This window comes from Balaenoptera borealis, assembly GCF_965194805.1.
Source record: "Balaenoptera borealis genome assembly, chromosome: 16".
Lineage (NCBI taxonomy): Eukaryota > Metazoa > Chordata > Mammalia > Artiodactyla > Balaenopteridae > Balaenoptera > Balaenoptera borealis.
In genome coordinates this window covers 13,898,117-13,916,170 of record NC_138872.1, presented here as the reverse complement: position 1 = coordinate 13,916,170, position 18,054 = coordinate 13,898,117, and the positions used below count along the sequence as shown (strand labels likewise).

General features: G+C 42.9%; 1 protein-coding gene across 29 annotated transcripts in view; it reads right to left on the bottom strand.

The window, feature by feature from the left end:
- Positions 1–18,054, bottom strand: part of ZMYND8 (zinc finger MYND-type containing 8) — a 130,743-nt gene that overhangs the window by 69,784 nt on the left and 42,905 nt on the right. For 22 of the 29 annotated variants that reach the window (XM_082361160.1, XM_082361157.1, XM_082361151.1 and 19 more), the window contains 4 exons: positions 10,633–10,851; positions 6,696–6,809; positions 4,571–4,663; positions 3,361–3,448 (listed from right to left, as the gene is read on the bottom strand). In XM_082361160.1, the coding sequence (XP_082217286.1) occupies positions 3,361–3,448; positions 4,571–4,663; positions 6,696–6,809; positions 10,633–10,851 (514 nt within the window). The remainder of the gene's footprint in view (positions 1–3,360; positions 3,449–4,570; positions 4,664–6,695; positions 6,810–10,632; positions 10,852–18,054) is intronic. The other 7 variants (XM_082361150.1, XM_082361156.1, XM_082361136.1 and 4 more) reach the window with 1 other exon arrangement.

Genomic DNA, 18,054 nt, shown 5'->3' with positions numbered 1-18,054 from the left:
ATTAATTCAAATGGAAACACAGAAATACCCAGCCTTGGGATCATACTTCCACTTACACCATTTTAACTTGCTTTCTTCCAGGATTAACCTTTTAAAGGTTAAAAACCATACATTTCTGGCTTCTAACATCAGTTCAGATTAGGTGACTTTTCCCATGAACCAATCTTTGGTGCTTAGATGTCATCTTCTCTGAAACATAACAATTTGTGTTGGTTTCCGACAGCTCATGAATTAATATTTGAAAGATGCTTTTATATTCTCAAGGCTCAAATTAGTGAAAAGGAGCTTTCTTCTGCCCATTGTCACAGACCCCAACCCAAGAATAGTACAGGAGAAAGAAGACATTTAATTGAGTAACTCTAGTGTTCCTGGTGCTTTGAAATACATTTTCTTGTTAACTCTTCAAAAAGCCTTATTAGGAAGCAGGCATGAATGTTTTCATTTCACCAAAGAGTAAACCAAGGCTCAGGAGTCATCACTTATATGAGACCACTTAGCTAACGAGTTGAGGATATGGCCCCAGGTCTAACTCTTAACCCTGAACCTTTACACTAAACCAGAGAACAAGATGGCCAAAAAGCTGTGTTTTCTTCGAACATTATGACAATTTTTAGAAATTGTAAATTTGGTGGCAAAAAGATTTCATACGCACACACACAAATACCTAGATTTCTGGCTTGTCTTGAAAACTCAGAAGATCTAAGAACTCTGTATCCAATAAACCACTGGAGTGTCCAGGGGAGATACCCCTCCAGACCAGGTAGGAGTTCCCTGTTCTCCGCAGTCACTCGCTCTCCCCACAGCCAGTGGTCATCCTGGCTTATGCTATTTTTCTGCTACCTGAGCTCATTCACTTGTTTATATGATCTTACTGCCCTTTCTATATATTTGAGTTCATAACCTTTACACAAATTCTCAACGTCTAGGGTAGCTCTCTTTCTCTCCTCCCTGCACCCCAACCCTGCTACTGAGTTAATAATGCAAAACATGTACTTTAAGCAGATAGCCATCCATTCATATATCTTTCCTCAAACATCAGCTAACAACAGTCTACGCTAGGCCCAAGGGTATACAGGAAACAAGTTTGGCATCTGCCCCTAAAGAGCTCACATCCTGGTGAGCAACTCAAATAAAAAAAAAAGCACCATCCAGAAAGTGTGATAAAGTGCTGCCATGGGGAAGTACAGTTACTGTGAGAGCCCTTAACAAGAGTACATAGTACGGTCTGGGTCACGAAGGAAGGCTCCTCAGAGGACTGAAAGGCTGAGACTGAAGGATAAGGAAAACTCATCGAAGCAAAGAGGGGAAGAGTGTTCCAGCAGGGGACAAGAAGAATAGAACAGGGCAGGACCCTGAAAGAGCTACTTGGCCAGAAGGTGGACAGAGGATTGTGGGAGAGGGTAGGACAATGGGAAAGGTGCCCATCGAGGAGATTTTAATAGGAGCTCTCCTCCATTCTGTCCAGAAGGCTTAACCCACAAAAATGCAACTGACAAAACTTTAACCAGACTATAAAGAACTCCTAAAACTCAATAATAAAAAACAACCCAGTTTTTGAAATGAGCAAAAGATGTGAATAGATGTTTCACCAACAAATGATATACAAATGACTAATAAGCAGATGAAAAGATACTCAATACCATTAGTCATTAGAGACAGGCAAAACCACCATGACATAATATTTCATGCCTTCAAGAATAGGTAAAATTAAAAAGAGACAATACTAAGTGTTGACAATGATGTGGAGCAACAAAGATCCTCATACACACTGCTAGAAGGAATGTAAAATAATACAACAAATTTGCAGAACAGTTTGGTAAAATTTCTTATAAATTTAAATATAAACCTACTCAATGATCTAGCAATACCAGTCTTGGGTATTTATCCAAGAGAAATGAAAGCATGTGTCCACACAAAGACTTGTATAAGAATGTTCACACTGGCTTTATTCATAACAGCCAAAAACTGAAAACAATCCAAATATCCATCAACATCAACAAAGGGAATGGATGAATAAATTGTATGTTGATACAATATTGTTACCAGACTTCCCTGGTGGCGCAGTGGTTAAGAATATGCCTGCCAATGCAGGGGATACGGGTTTGAGCCCTGGTCCAGGAAGATCCCACATGCCGCAGAGCAACTAAGCCCCTGTGCCACAACTACTGAGCCTGCGCTCTACAGACCGCGAGCCACAACTACTGAGCCCGCATGCCACAATTACTGAAGGCTGCGCACCTAGAGTCCGTGCTCCACAACCAGAGAAGCCACTGCAATGAGAAGCCCACGCACCGCAACAAAGAGTAGCCCCGGCTCGCCACAACTAGAGGAAGCCCGCGCGCAGCAACGAAGACCCAACGCAGCCAAAAATAAATAAATAAAATAATTTATAAAAACTATGTATTGATACTACTCAGTGATAAAAAGAAACAAACCACTGATAGACACAACATGAAAGAATCCCCAGGGCTTCCCTGGTGGCGCAGTGGTTAAGAATCCGCCTGCCAATGCAGGGGACACGGGTTCGAGCCCTGGTCCGGGAAGTTCCTACATGACGCAGAGTAATGAAGCCCGTGCACCACAACTACTGAGCCTGCGCTCTAGAGCCTGCGAGCCCCAACTACGGAAGCCTGTGTGCCTAGAGCCCATGCTCTGCAACAAGAGAAGCCACCACAATGAAAAGCCCGCGCACCGCAACGAGGAGTAGCCCCCGCTCTCCACAACTAGAGAAAGCCCGCGCGCAGCAACGAAGACCCACCACAGCCAAAAATAAATAAATAAAATAAAAAAATAAATTAAAAAAAAAAAAAAAGAATCCCCAAAATATTACACTGTGTCAACGTAGCCTGGCATAAAAGAGGGCACTCTGACTCCACTGGTATGAAATTCTAGAATGTGTAAAACTAATCTCTAGTTACAGAAAACAGAATAGTTCCTTTTCAGGAGGGTGGATTGACTGGAGAGGGGCAACTGGGAATATACTGGGGTGATAGAAATGCTCTAGGATCTTATTTGGGGTTGTAGTTACAGAGGTGGTTACACATTTGTCAAATTCATGGAATGTACCTGTAAAATCTGTGCTTTTTATTTTATGTAATTATTCCTCCATTAAAATAAGGTTTTTTTTAAAAGGACAGGTAAAAGCATCATATAGTCACAAGGCCCTGTGGACATCAGCTCATACCTTAAAATGCAGGTACTCACTGCCCCCTGTTCACGCACGTCAGCAATCTATACACCAGTATTCTCGGCTACTGGCCCTGATGCATGAAAAAAGAGCCTGATTTTTTATGAAGGGCAGGAGAACGGGCAACACGCACAGCACTACTCTCGTTCTTGAGCGTCATCTAACCCACTCACCCCCGTTATAAATGATGCAGTTGTGCAAAATCCACTTTGCGTCAGCCAGGAAGGCTTCTGTGCAGCCATACGTTTTCTTCTTAGCGTTCTGGGAAGAAAAGCCACGGAAAGTAATCACCAGCGAGTCTCCATAAGCCACAACCAGTAACACCTGCGTCCCCACGTAACTTTCTTAGCAGTCGTTTGCCAAATTAATTAATGCTTCTACTCATTTCCCCAGATGCTATTATAGTTGAGATCTATAACTCTATAAAAATGCATTCACTGAATTCACCACACTGACTTGAATTTTCTCATCTTAGAGCACTGTCATCTATCAAGCAGCTTCTTCCACCAAACCAGGATATGTTATATATTTACATATTTATTATTAATTGTACAGCCTCACGTAAGCCTCACAATTGAAAACTCAAGGTAAGCAGTCACTGTCCCCATTTTACCGACGGGGAAACTAAGGTATGGTAATGTTAAAGGAACTAATCAAAGTTCCAAAGCTGATAATTTAGGAAGCTAGGATTCCAACCTTGTCTTTTTGGAATTCCTTCTTTTGTTTAATACCGTTAAGGGTGTGTGCAATTTTCCAAAGCAGGCTGGATTTACTGTTTTGGGGATCATCAATGCGTACAATATAAAGTAATGTTTTCTCCTCATTCATGCTTTTCTTTAACCATATTTTGGTGCCAGCAATTTGAAAATCAGCACCAGGATGACATACACAATCTAAAATGTTACATGTGTAATTTTTCAGCATGGAATTTTAGTTTGAACCTTTAAAAACACTTTCAGGCATTAAAGAAATACCCTTATCAGTGAAATAAGTCAAGATCTAAGAAGCCACTTATTCACTGCTAACATGAAGATCTCCCAGACACTTAATTTTCTCTCCTTCCTTCCTGCTGCTCTTATTAGCACCTCCAAAAGAAAGGGAAGGGTAAGGCTCAAATCAACCAAATCACTAATTCTTAGAAGCTGTGACTTTCTCAGATAAAAAGCTAGAATCACCAGCAGAAGTATAATACTATTTGGAGCTAAGCAGTGGATTTCAACACCCACTGCAATCCTTGGGAAACTGTTACAGAAGAAGTTAGGGGAGTGAGAGTTCTTCCATCCAAATAAAAATGGCACAGAACCATCTAACTCGAGATGGGGCACGGGAAGTGAGGGAGGATCTTTAATCATCTTGACAATTGGCTTTCTGATGGAAGCCAACCTTTTCCAATGTACAAAGGTCCATGGGATGGAAGATGTATTCCGCATAGTCGGGATGCTGTTCCAACGGAACGGGCTTCTGGAATGCATCTGTCTATAAAAGAAAAGATGCACATACACAAACCCATCACTGCTATGGAAGACCAAGCATTAATACCAGCAATGTACTTTAAAACCGAGACAACTTTCCAGAAAATACAGTTCTAAAACTTTCTACAAAATAGGCCCTTGAGAAGCTCCAAACTGGTTCACCTTCAAATTCTGCCTGGTTATCAATCATCATGGGTCCAGCTGTGTTCCAGTTTTGTCATTTGTTTTCAGTACATACTCAAGTAAAAGGTCCAGGCCTCTTCAATTAAGATGGACAAGAACACGCTATCAGTTACTTGAGACCTGAATTCTGAAGGAGGCTTATCTACACACTGAAAATGCCCATAATCAAAACTGACTGGGGGTGAAATTTGGCTACACCTAGAGATGACACACCAAATAAAGTTCCCCTGAAGTGCCAACAGATATCTTACACATGGGCGGAAATTTTAGTGAGGTTTTGCTCCTCCTTTGAGAAGCCAAATTACTTTCAAAGCAGAGACTGTGTGGGGACTTCCCTGGCAGTCCAGTGGTTAAGACTCTGTGCTTCCAATGCAGGGGGCGCGCGTTCGATCCCTGGTCAGGGAACTAAGATCCCACAGGCCACGTGTCACAGCAAAAAAAAAAAAAAAAAAAAACCAGAAACAAAACAAAGCAGGGACTGTGTAAAGGTTTTGTATCTTGATCCACTTTCTTATGGAGTAAGAATCAGTTCAAAATGCAAGGCCTGGTTTGTTGATGGGTACTATTTACTTATCAATAAAAAAAAATCTAAAAGATTTCATTAAACACCAAATTATGCTCAAGCAAGGCATCTGAACGGATTACCATTTGCAGTCATCCAAGCTCTCTCTCATCCAGAATCAGTTTGGTCATTTTAAGTTAAAAGGATGCTTCCACAAAAATCAGCAACTTTCTGTTCTGATTTTGTAAACAAACAATTTACATAAGAAATTAACACCTTCTTTGATTTTTCTTTTTGGTTTATAATTCCACAGTGTTGACAAATCTACGTGAATCAATTCTTCTTGTCAAAGTCTGTTTTTTTGCAAAACTTAGGCTGTATACTTTTGCTTCCATTGACAGAGATTTTGTGAAAGAGACAGGTTCTCAATTTAGCAACCCCCAACTGGCATGCTCTGAATTTTTTTCATTGTGATATCAAATTTCGGAATATAATCTCAAAACTAAAGGTTCTACTTTTTTTTAAAGAAATGAAACCACAATGGCTACTAAAAGCACTCAGAATCTACATTTCATACATTTATTTGACTTAGAAAGCAAACTCTGAAGAGTTTCACAAAGGGTCACCACTAGCCCATATGGTGAAAAAGAACCCTACCCAAGAACCCAAGTGTCGACAGGAAAAATGTCATAACATGTTGATTATCTTGTCATAACATATTATTTTTAAAAACAAGGTATTTTACTGCCGTCTTTCTGAAACCTGTCACAAAAAACTACAAAACCACCATCACAGCTACGGTGATATGACTGGGACTTCTGGGCGGGAAACCACGGAGAAGTACACCGCTTGCCAGCTGTATGCTTTCACATACAGATTGTCCTTAAAGGGCAAAGGCTGTACATCAAATCCCGTTTCAAAATTCTCACCCTTTACAGGAATCTCACTGGTTGAGTTTTACCTGAAGGTTCCACCATTAGGCCTTGATTACAAAGAAACTGGGTTGTACTCAGCTCTCTCATTGAAATGGAATTCTACTAACTCCTCCTTACCCGATGTGGTCTGAGGTTTTACTTCGCAACCACTCAGAATTTTAAATCCCCACCAGCTTTCTAATGTATGTCATTTCCTGATTAAACTCCTTGGTCTCACAAAGTGCTCACTTTTGAGAATTAACTTAATGCCGTTGTGCAATTTAATTTACAGGTATCTGAATCTGGGCACGCAAGACCCAAAGAGTAATAAGCACAGGTGTCTGAAAAGCTAAGGCAACTACAAGGAACAAAAATGGTAACAGAACAAAGGTCACTATTCTCATTCACACTTATAACAAGAGGAAGTGTCATCTTACCCCTGGCTGTTTCATTTTCTGAATGGCAAACTTGAGCAGGTAGGATAACTGTTCAATGGTGAGCATTGTCATGGCTTTACTCTGAGTCTCGATGCATTCTGCTACTGTAATCTTCTACAAATCAAAATCACACAAATATCCAGTTAGAAAAAAAAAAATTACGATCCCATGTACTCATTTCCCTTTCCTCCTAATTTTCCAGTAAGTTGACACGTAAAAAATAATTCCCATCTAAATGAGACCAGTTGTTTCGCTTGACGGAGCACTCCAATCTACTTGACCTGGGTGCTGGATCAGTGGATAAAAATTAGGAAGCACACTGATCCATCGATTACCTCATTAAGAACTGTTTTTAGCTCATGTAGACAATATAATCTGAAAAAAGGGTGGGGTAGGCAAGGACCTGAAAAATCATCATTGCTATAACCTTGGTTTTCAAGAATAGGACATGAAAGGCCACTGATGGTTTCAGGGTAATCTCTTCACACAATGAATCAGCCACTTTCCTTGATCCTCTTAAGGTTCTGGGCTGTCTTTCAGGAAACTGACAAGGCATTAATTCAATGACATCACGGTTGGCAAGGGACAGTCTTCCCTGTAGAAAGAATCCAAGGGATGGTAGTGAACTAATAATAAAAATGACTTCATTCTCCGTCACCACTGATGTGAACCCACTCAGGACATTCCGGCAAATTACCCACGGAGCAGTCTAGCTGTCTATCTCTGTGGGAAATAAATGTCACTTTGTAAGAGAAATTCCCGTCAAAGACATGGCTGACACCAGATTCTGCTATGTAAATCTGGTACTTGATCTAAGAGCTTCGGAATCCTTAGGTAGCAGCAACAACAGAAATAGTAAATTCAGATGCTATCAGGAAACACTCTTGAACCATCTGTGTAGGGAGAGCTGAGAAAAGTTTTCTCCAATTAATTTGGATTTCATTTCCATTCTTCAGATCTCCAGATCCTCCAAAAGGAACTTCCAGGCGTGTCTGGTTGGTTGTTGAGAAAAAGGGCAACATAAGAGGCGCTCATAAGCTGAAATCAGTCCGTGACGCACGGATCTCACTGCTTAGCTACCAGGGCCAGAAATAGCTGGTCTTCCCAGTTGACCACCTCACCAATTCACCACTGGAAGAAATTCAGGACTCTAAATCTTAGACATAGAACACCTGTCTGTCTGAATTCCAGTTCATTTCCAGGTAACTATCCACACTCAATACTTGGGTCGCCCGCGCAACTGTCATTCACCTCTTCTCCCCTAGCCCTGGCCACGTCCTCCTGGTTGCCAATGGCGGGTTCCCACAATACAGACTGAAAGTACCAAACAAACATTTCTGAGCCTTTCCTGTGTGGGGACTGGTGGTCCAATCCTGACCAATGAGGCCAAGGGCGTGTCAGCTGGAGGCTGATGGGCAAAGTCTTCTTTTTTTTTTTTAATTAGCACCTTTAATTATTATTTTATTTTATTTTATTTTTTTATTTTTTGGCTGTGTTGGGTCTTCGTTTCTGTGCAAGGGCTTCCTCTAGTTGCGGCAAGCGGGGGCCACTCTTCATCGCGGTGCGCGGGCTTCTCACTATCGTGGCCTCTCCTGTTGCAGAGCACAGGCTCCAGACGCGCAGGCTCAGTAGTTGTGGCTCACGGGCCTAGCTGCTCCGTGGCATGTGGGATCTTCCCAGACCAGGGCTCGAACCCGTGTCCCCTGCATTAGCAGGCAGATTCTCAACCACTGCGCCACCAGGGAAGCCCCAAGTCTTCTGCTTGATAAAAACGGATTGAGAAGAGACACTCCTCTCAGAGGGATTGTTATCTAGTCACATGTGATAAAACCCAGCAGCCACCTTACGGCCATGAGGGACACACTGCCTCATCAATGAAATGCAAAGAGTCTGGCTCTGAACAAACGCTGGCCTAGCCCTGCCTCTGGGTTCTTTCTACACACGATAATAAATCTCTCTGGTTTCAGCTGCCTTTCATCAATATCTATTATTTACAGCAAAAGCATCCTATCTGAGCCACTATCTTCTCTGCAAAATTATTAAACAATTGGGAAGGGAAGGTCAAGACAAAAGAAAATAAATGAAGGTTCCAGTTCCCACATTAAATGCAGGATGAGGTCAGGCTCTGAACAGGAGGAGGGCATTGCTGAGCAATCTCTCTGTCTATAGGAACCCAAAGAAAACCAGTGACCACCTTTTGCAATTTTAGGGGCAGAACGCCATCAAAATGTCATCATCATACTGACCTGGCCTCTACTTTCTTTCCACAGATTTCTTTTGCTCCATGCACTACACGAAAGCAGTACTACTGACACTGTCCTAAAGCTTGCTTTTTTCTCCACTATCGACAGCTGGGAGAGCTTTCCAATTCCTACACAGAAAGCATCCTCGCGTTTGAGATCTAATGCCAATATACCTTTGAATCCAGGTGACATTACATATTAAAGGATTTTGTAGATGACATTATTTGGGTTTTTTAAAAATAAATCTATCTATCTATTTATTTATTTATGGCTGTGTTGGGTCTTCGTTGCTGCGCGCGGGCTTTCTCTAATTGCGGTTAGTGGGGGCTACTCTTCGTTGTGGTGCGCGGGCTTCTCATTGCGGTAGCTTCTCTTGCTGTGGAGCACGGACTCTAGGCGCGCAGGCTTCAGTAGTTGTGGCTCGTGGGCTCTAGAGCACAGGCTCAGTAGCTGTGGTGCACGGGCTTAGCTGCTCCGCGGCATGTGGGATATTCCTGGACCAAGGCTCGAATGCGCGTCCCCTGCATTGGCAGGCGGATTCTTAACCACTGCGCCACCAGGGAAGCTCTGTTTTTGTTTTTAATTTGTATTTGTTTTTGTTTTCTAGATGACATTCTTATTTTCAGCATTTTGAAAAAGCATCATAGTTGGAAGTTGCCGAGACTAGAAGACACCTCAGAAAAGTGGAAACCATGATAACTGTTTTCATGAAGAGCGTTCAGGCTTTGCTACAAATGAAATATGCACGTTCCCTTCACTATGCCGTGTGCTTCTCCCTTGGGTTCTGTACCTGCAGCCCCCTCAGCCTGGAAGGCCATCTCCCATGGCCCCACGGCTCACTCCTTCCCCTCTTCAAGTCCTTCCTAAATCTTAAGAGGACTTCCTGGACCTCGTCATTTAAAATGGAAACACTCTGCACCCCCCTCACTCCCTATTCCTCACTATCAATTCATTTTCTCTAGAACATTCTTCTTCTAACACACGGTATACAACTTTATTGTGGTTTTTGTCCTTTTCTCCTGAAAAGAATGGGATTCAGGCCTCTTTTTGTTCACTGTTGAACCCCTAGTACCTCATAGGCACGGGAGAAACAGTTGTCGCGTGAATAAAAGCATCAGATGGCAACCACGTGGGACATACAACCAACACTGGTCTTCCCAGCTTGGCTATTGCCGATAATTCAATGATGCAGCAGGAGACAACATCCAAGAAGGAAGAAAACAGCTTGGGATCTTTTCAAAACATACAAAGTGTCAGAAGTTTATAACTTCTGGAATGTTCATTACAGGAGAATCAGAGAAGGCTGCAGATCTCAAAGTGATCCAAAGACCCATGAAGAATCAAAATCAACATTCAGTGCAGGGGACCTTCCTGGCGGTCCAGTGGTTAAGACTCCACACTCCCATTGCCGGGGGCGCGGGTTCAATCCCTGCTATGGGAACTAAGATCCCACAAGCCACGCAGTGCGGCCAAAAAAAAAAAAAAAAATCAGTGCAATTGTCTTTCCAAGAGCTGAAGTGCTAAGGCCGTTGCCTATGTTGGTCCAAAAAAGGGGGTGACCAGGATAGAGCAGATGGAAGGCAAGCAACTTCTCTTTTCTTTGTGTTTAGATTATTTGAAAATTTTGAAATAGAAGGAAGAAAAGAAAGGAGAGGAAACGAGGCAGACAATGCATTCATTCAGCAGGAACTAACCTCACATTCAGGACAAAACCAGTCCCCCTCTGGTTCCGATGTCAGTCTCAGACACTTAGCGTGATAAACCCGGGGACAGAGCTCACAGCAAAGGACTTGGCCTTCCCGGTGACAAACCCAGCAGTAGAAATCATTTCGTCCATCCTGCGGTACAACATCAACAGGGTCTGTGGTGAGTGGCTGCTTCATATAGTAAAACGGACCATGTCTTAGTTCTGACTGAAATGTAGGCAAGAAAGACAGGTTTGGTTTCAAAACAAATGTGCATTCTCAAAAGGAATTTGAACAAATACATCAATAACAACAGAAGAAAATTAGAGCATTTCACACATTCATTAAAAAGCTATCTTGGGTTACTCTACTTAATACAGAGTTTACAGGTCATTAGATACTAAGATTTATTTTTCTTTCTTGTATTTTAAGAGGCCATGGATTGAAAAGCTGGTGTCTAAGAGTTAACAGGCAGCCCTAGCAGGACAGCACAATGGTTACAACCCAGGCACACCTGGGTTCAAATTTAGCTCTACCAGCTGCATGACCCAGGGCAAGTCTCTTAACCCCTCAGCTTCAATTTTCTCATCTGTAAAATGGAGATGATAATAACTAACATCACTGAATTGTGGCTGGAATTAAATGGGATCGTATAATGTATGCATTTAACACAGCGCCGCCATTACAAATATTGCTAATACGGTTAAAAGTCCAACATATGGAAGTCTAAATGTACAAAGCCAAGAAAAGTATGGCAATTTGCCCTGGGAGTCTTTCAACAACAGGCTTTTGGAGAATAGATCCATTGGAAATGAGTCACCAAAAATGATCATTCATTTTTTTAAGTCTACCCCCAATGCATAAAGTACTTAATAGCCAACAAGAGGCTTTCCTAAAACCGTGATTCTCCAACATGGTTAAGTCCTGGTGTTCGCAGAGAAGCCACATCTCCTACTGAGAATGAACGAAGAATGGCAGAAAGATGAGACAGGGGGGTGGCCAATTCACGGCCAAAATAGCAAGAGAAACGGTCCCCTAGTGATACGTTATAGAATCCAGCAGAGCCACCCCCCGAACTCACACAACCTCCCGAACTCACACAACCTCCCGGAAGAAACTCGTTAGGAAAATGCCTACTGGAAACCAATACGAAATCCTGTGTAGGAAGTATGAGAAAGTCTGGCGGTAAGTGTCAAAATGACCTGGTAACCGGCTGTGTGACCTTGAGAAAGCTACTCAACCCACTTTAGCCTTGATTCCATGGACAACAGCTTAGCCACAACCACAGGGCCTACCTCTGAATAAACCTCCTTGTATGACAAGCTTTTTCCTGTCTTTCAGTAAAACATTACAGTTTCCTCCATAAAGATCTCATATATTGGTTAGGGGCTGCATAATTCTTGTTGCTGCTGTGAATAGGACCTTTTCCAATTACAGCTTCTAAATAAGTTATCGTTGGTATATAGAAGCGCTGTTAGATTTTTAATACTGACCTCATATATAAACAGTTCGGGTAGTTTATTGATTAAAAATCTTACCATCTCTAAGTAACATTAGTTTTGTCTGTCCGTGTCTAATATTTTTACATCACTTTTCTGTTTTCCTTATTTTACTGACTAGGACCCCCAGGATAACAGGGAAGAGTGACCAAGATTGCAGGCACCCGGGCTTCCCTGGTGGCGCAGTGGTTGAGAATCTGCCTGCCAATGCAGGGCACACGGGTTCGAGCCCTGGTCTGGGAAGATCCCACATGCCGCGGAGCGACTGGGCCCGTGAGCCACGATTGCTGAGCCTGTGCGTCTGGAGCCTGTGCTCCGCACCAAGAGAGGCTGCGATAGTGAGAGGCCCGTGCACCACGATGAAGAGTGGCCCCCGCTTGCCACAACTAGAGAAAGCCCTCGCACAGAAACGAAGACCCAACACAGCCAAAAATAAATAAATAAATTAAAAAAAAAAAAAAAAAGATTGCAGGCACCCATCTCTCTCCTGTTTTTTATTATGAAGTTTTAATGTTCTCAAAATGCCTGCTACTTCCACCTTCCTTGATAAAGAGCCTCACAGATGCTTATTTAGCAGATCTTTGTGAACCAATCCTTCTAAGCCTCCCGACTCTCGTTTCTACTGAGAAAACAGCTACGACTTATAAGGGCAATTGCACAATTCTTGAGCCTGGTTACTGCCCTGTTTCAGTTCAACATTTAAAATAGAGCGCTCTCCTTGGCTTCCAGAGATAATTTAACATCATCGTTACGCTATTCCTTCCACATTACGTTTTTCAACATACTGTCACACACACCATCTTCATTTTGTCCTCACCATCACCCAGAGAGGTACTCAGGGGAGACACCACTTAGTCTTACTAGACAGATGAGAAAACTAGGTTAAAAAGACTTATCTGACCCCCAAGCCCAGAGCAAGGACTCCCACCCAGGTCTCCGAGCACTTTCTCTCGTCCCTGTGCCCCACAAAAGATGATGCTGGATGCAGAAGAGATTCTGATGATTAAGTGACCCCTCACAGAACATTCTCTGAAATCCAAAATAACTTCTGCTTAAACAAACTTATGGTTACCAGGGGGTAAGGGGCGGAGGGCGATAAATTGGGAGATTGGGATTGACATATACACACTACTACTATATATAAAATAGATAACTAATAAGGACCTACCGTACAGCACAGGGAACTCTCTACTCAATACTCCGTAATGGCCTATATGGGAAAAGAATCTAAAAAAGAGTGGATATATGTATATGCAGAACTGATTCACTTTGCTGTACACCTGAAACTAACACAACATTGTAAATCAACTATACTCCAATAAAACTTTTTTAAAAATAATAATAACTTCTGCTTAATGCAAAAAGCTGGAGAGGAAAAAAAAAATCTGAAAATTCGGAAGACAGCTAGAAACAGAATAGAGGGGACATAAAAAGATAACAGCATCTAGAGCAAGGAGTTCTCAATTCATATGACATCTTGGGCCAGAAAATTCTTTGTTGCCGGGAGCTGTCCTGTACACTGTAGGACGTGTAGCATCATCCTTGGCTAGATGCCGGTGGCAGCCCCCCTACCCCCCATGCACAAAATTATGACAACCAAAAATGTCTCCAGACATTGCCCAATGTCCCTGGGCGGGGGCAAAACTGCCTTCAGTTGACAGCCATCCATGTAGAGGATCTGCTATCTGCCTAGGAAAATGGTTGTTTGAGTTTCTATGGGGGAGAATGTTAAGGGGGGCGAGGGGGAGGGGGAGGAACGCCCATTGAAAGATAAACTGTACATATCAAGCAAGCAGAACTATTTCTAACCTGAGTGGGGTCTTCCAGGATGCTTTGTGGCTTTTGCAAGATAGCTGTAAGCTGTATTTCAGGGCCCAACTTCCTTTCAGTAAGTTAATAATAGGATAGGAAGAGTCATTAAGACCTAAATGAAACTAGAAGAACCGAATATGACAGCTCAGCTCCCTAGCCGGCAACCTAAGTCTTTTCCATCTAATAGAAGCCGGGGCATTGCCACTTGAGAAGCTTCCCCCGCCCCCTGTCCCTGCCCCCTACCCTCACCTGGCCAGGGGTGGGCGTTCCTGGGAGGACCATGAGGAGGGAGGGCCAGGTTGTCCCTTACTCTTTTCAGGAGTTTCATCCTTTCCGGAAACAGCAGCTGTTGCTGAGAACTAGCTGCCTGGTAATCGCCTTGTCAATCAGATACCTGCCTTCTCTACTGCTTGTGTTTCCAGCTCCGTAAAAATAATCTGATAACAAATACGGAACATTTAAAAAAGGAAAGGCAAATCCTTTCAGGTAGAATGAGTTTATGATTTTTCTCCCTCACATGCACAAGGTGCGTTCCCAGACTGCTAGTAAGGCAAGCAGGTTACAACCCGTGTTGCTATGAGATTAACTGCAGGCTGTGAGCACACATGTTCACATTCCCTGCTTCTTCCACAGGCCGGCTTAACGAGAAATAGACAGGCTTGTTCGTTCACTTCTGGAACACCTCAGTCTACACCAGGAGCCAGCAATCTTTCCCTATAAAAGGATTCTATAAAGATAGTAAGTAAACAGTTGAAGCTTTGCAGGTCGTGTGGTCTCTACTGCAATGACTCAACTCTTGTCAAAGGAGAGCAGAACCGACTGCAGATGAGATGTCACTGAGTGGATGTGGCTTTGTTCCAGTATACTTTATTTACAGAAACAGGCTCTGGGCCGCACCTGGTCTGCGAACACCAGAGGATGGGTGCTGGGGCTGTGTGTGAGCACTGGGTACATGTCTGGGGCGCCAGGGACTGGGGGGAGAGGACCACAGACTCAAATTCCTTCTGGGACCACATAGGGAACACAGATGCATGAAAACAGTCCTAGTTCTGGCCTGCATTCTCCTGCATTTGATAAAAGCACAAGGACTGCAAAATAAAGAAAGACTGCTTAGCCCTGGAGTGTGAGGATGGTGCTGGCACTCAGCCTCAGTGCTGGCGAGACGGCGGGAGGGGCAGAGCACGAGCCCGTGCTTCAGGGCTCTCAGCTCCAAGTGATCAAGGCCCCCAGGCAGACACACACACTAGGGCTGCCTGGCCTCAGGGAAAAGCAGGCAATCCTGCTGTCTGTCCCCTGACCTGTCTCAGCTGTTAATACACTGCCCCCACCCAACAAGGAACTCCTGTGAAATGTCCCAGTTTTTAAGACAATGCATGGGCCCAGCAAAATAAGTCCTGGCCCACTTCTTTATAATACGTATACCCCTGCACTCAGAGGAGGCAAGAGGGGCCCTGTCATTTCTGTGCCATACTCAATCAAAGGTACACCTAAGGCCATTTTGCACAAATCTGTTAGCAGATTATTGTTCGATCCTTTAATGAGAAAGAAAAGAAGAGAAGTAAAGAAAAGAGGGAAAGAGGGAAAGAGGGAGGGAGGGAGGGAGGGGAGGGGAGGGGAGGGGAAGGGAAGGGAAGGGAAGGGAAGGGAGGGGAGGGGAGGGGAGGGGAAACCTCCCAAAAGGACTCAAACTCAAAATGTCCCAAGAACTACAGATTAGATTGGTATTTTACAGTAAAGGGCCAATGTCACTTGGGACAAGGTATTTCTTGCCGCATCTACTGGAGGACATTTAGCAACCTGACCCTCCTCCACACAATGCCAGAAGCACCCTTCCAGGCTTTGGGATGTCCCCCACAGGCAGTCCCAAGAAAAAAGCACCTATATGTTTTCAAACCTTTCCTAAGAGGTAAAATCACTAGACAAAAAGGCTGTAAAAAATTAATTATAGGACTTCCCTGGTGGCGCAGTGGTTAAGAATCCGCCTGTCAATGCAGGGGACACAGGTTCAAGCCCTGGTCCGGGAAGATTCCATGTGCCGTGGAGCAACTAAGCCTGTGCACCACAACTACTGAGCCCACATGCCACAACTACTGAAGCCCGCGTGCCTAGAGCAACAGGAGAAGCCACCGCAATGAGAAGCCTGCGCACCACAACTTAGAGTAGCCCCCGCTCGCTGCAACTAGAGAAAGCCCGCGCGTAGCAACGAAGACCCAACACAGCCAAAAATAAATAAATAATTTTTTAAAAAAATTAATTATAAACCTCAGAATACTCTTTCCCCTAAAAATAAAGTGTGTTCTAAACCTCTTCTTAAAATTCCCCTAAAAGTAATGAATTCCCAATATATGAAAAATGGGTGAAACCTTAAATCAACGGACAAAGGATTCATCTCCAAAATATATAAACAGCTCATGAAGCTCAATATTAAAAAAACAAACAACCCAATCCAAAAATGGGCAGAAGATCTAAATAGACATTTCTCCAAAGAAGACATACAGATGGCCAGGAAGCACATGAAAAGCTGCTCAACATCACTAATTATTAGAAAAATGCACATCAAAACTACAATGAGGTATCACCTCACACCAGTTAGAATGGGCATCATCAGAAAATCTACAAACAACAAATGCTGGAGAGGGTGTGGAGAAAAGGGAACCCTCTTGTACTGTTGGTGGGAATGTAAATTGATACAGCCACTACAGAGAACAGTATGGAGGTTCCTTAAAAATCTAAAAATAGAATTACCATATGATCCAGCAATCCCACTACTGGGCATATACCCAGAGAAAACCATAATTCAAAAAGACACATGCACCCCAATGTTCATGGCAGCTCTATTTATAATAGCCAGGTCATGCAAGCAACCTAAATGCCCATCGACAGACGAATGGATAAAGAAGATGTGGTACATATATATACAATGGAATATTACTCAGCCATAAAAAGGAACGAAATTGGGTCATTTGTAGAGACATGGATGGATCTAGAGACTGTCACACAGAGTGAAGTTAAGTCAGAAAGAGAAAAACAAATGTTGTGTATTAACGCATATATGTGGAACCTAGAAAAATGGTACAGATGAATGAGTTTGCAGGGCAGAAATAGAGACACAGATGTAGAGAACAAACATATGGACACCAAGGGGGGAAAGCGGCAGGGGGTGGGGGTGGGGGTGTGATGAATTGGGCGATTGGGATTGACATGTATACACTGATGTGTATAAAATGCATGACTAATAAGAACCTGCTGTATTAAAAAAAAAAAAATTATTCAAGTCATTCAATGATGGAATGACCCAGTTGATTGTATGACTAATTTGACCAATAACAGAGTGATGTGAGTTTTAAAAAAAAAACAAACAAAAAAAACCCGTATCACCACTTCATAATAAAACATCTCTACCAAAAATGGAAAAATACGGGTGGGGGGGCGGTTATTATGCTAGAATGGCTTTCTTTTTAGAACACTAGAACAACCTCAGAGTAAAGAAAAACAAGAAGGGGGTGGAGACTCTTGATGTATACCAAAAATCAAAAGAACCTGAACGCCTAAGACCAGAGGCAGAAGGAATGAGCAAAGCTGGCAGGGTATGACACATAAGGGAGGGGTGGGGAGTGCGGAAAACTAGAGCACACAGGCCCCGTGTCTACAGAGCAGGCTCTACTCAGCTCCTGCTATTGCTGGATTTTTCTGAGTTTTTATAGGAACCCAGAAATACAAGTTGTTATTTGAAATCTCATGATCTTCAAATGTTGGTGACTAACAGAAATTATGTTGGTAAAACCCGGCATATGCAGACGTACATTTTGCTTTTAATTCCATAATTTTTTTCAATTCTATAATCTAAAAGAGGAAAGAAAAGGGAAAGGGAAGAGAAGAAAAGAAAAACATGCCCAGAAGAATTTTTTTTTAAAGATTTCAGTTCCTCTTAGGAAAACAGACTGTGCTTGAGGGAGGGTGCCCCCTTCTATGCAAACACTACAAGCTGGAATGAATTATGGGGTCAAGGGTCAGGAATTTCTTTTCTTTACAGTTAAAGGCTATTTCTCTTTTGCCAACTCCTGGCCATTCAGCCCCAGGGAGTTTTAGATGTGAAAAACAAAAACCTACAATCAACCTT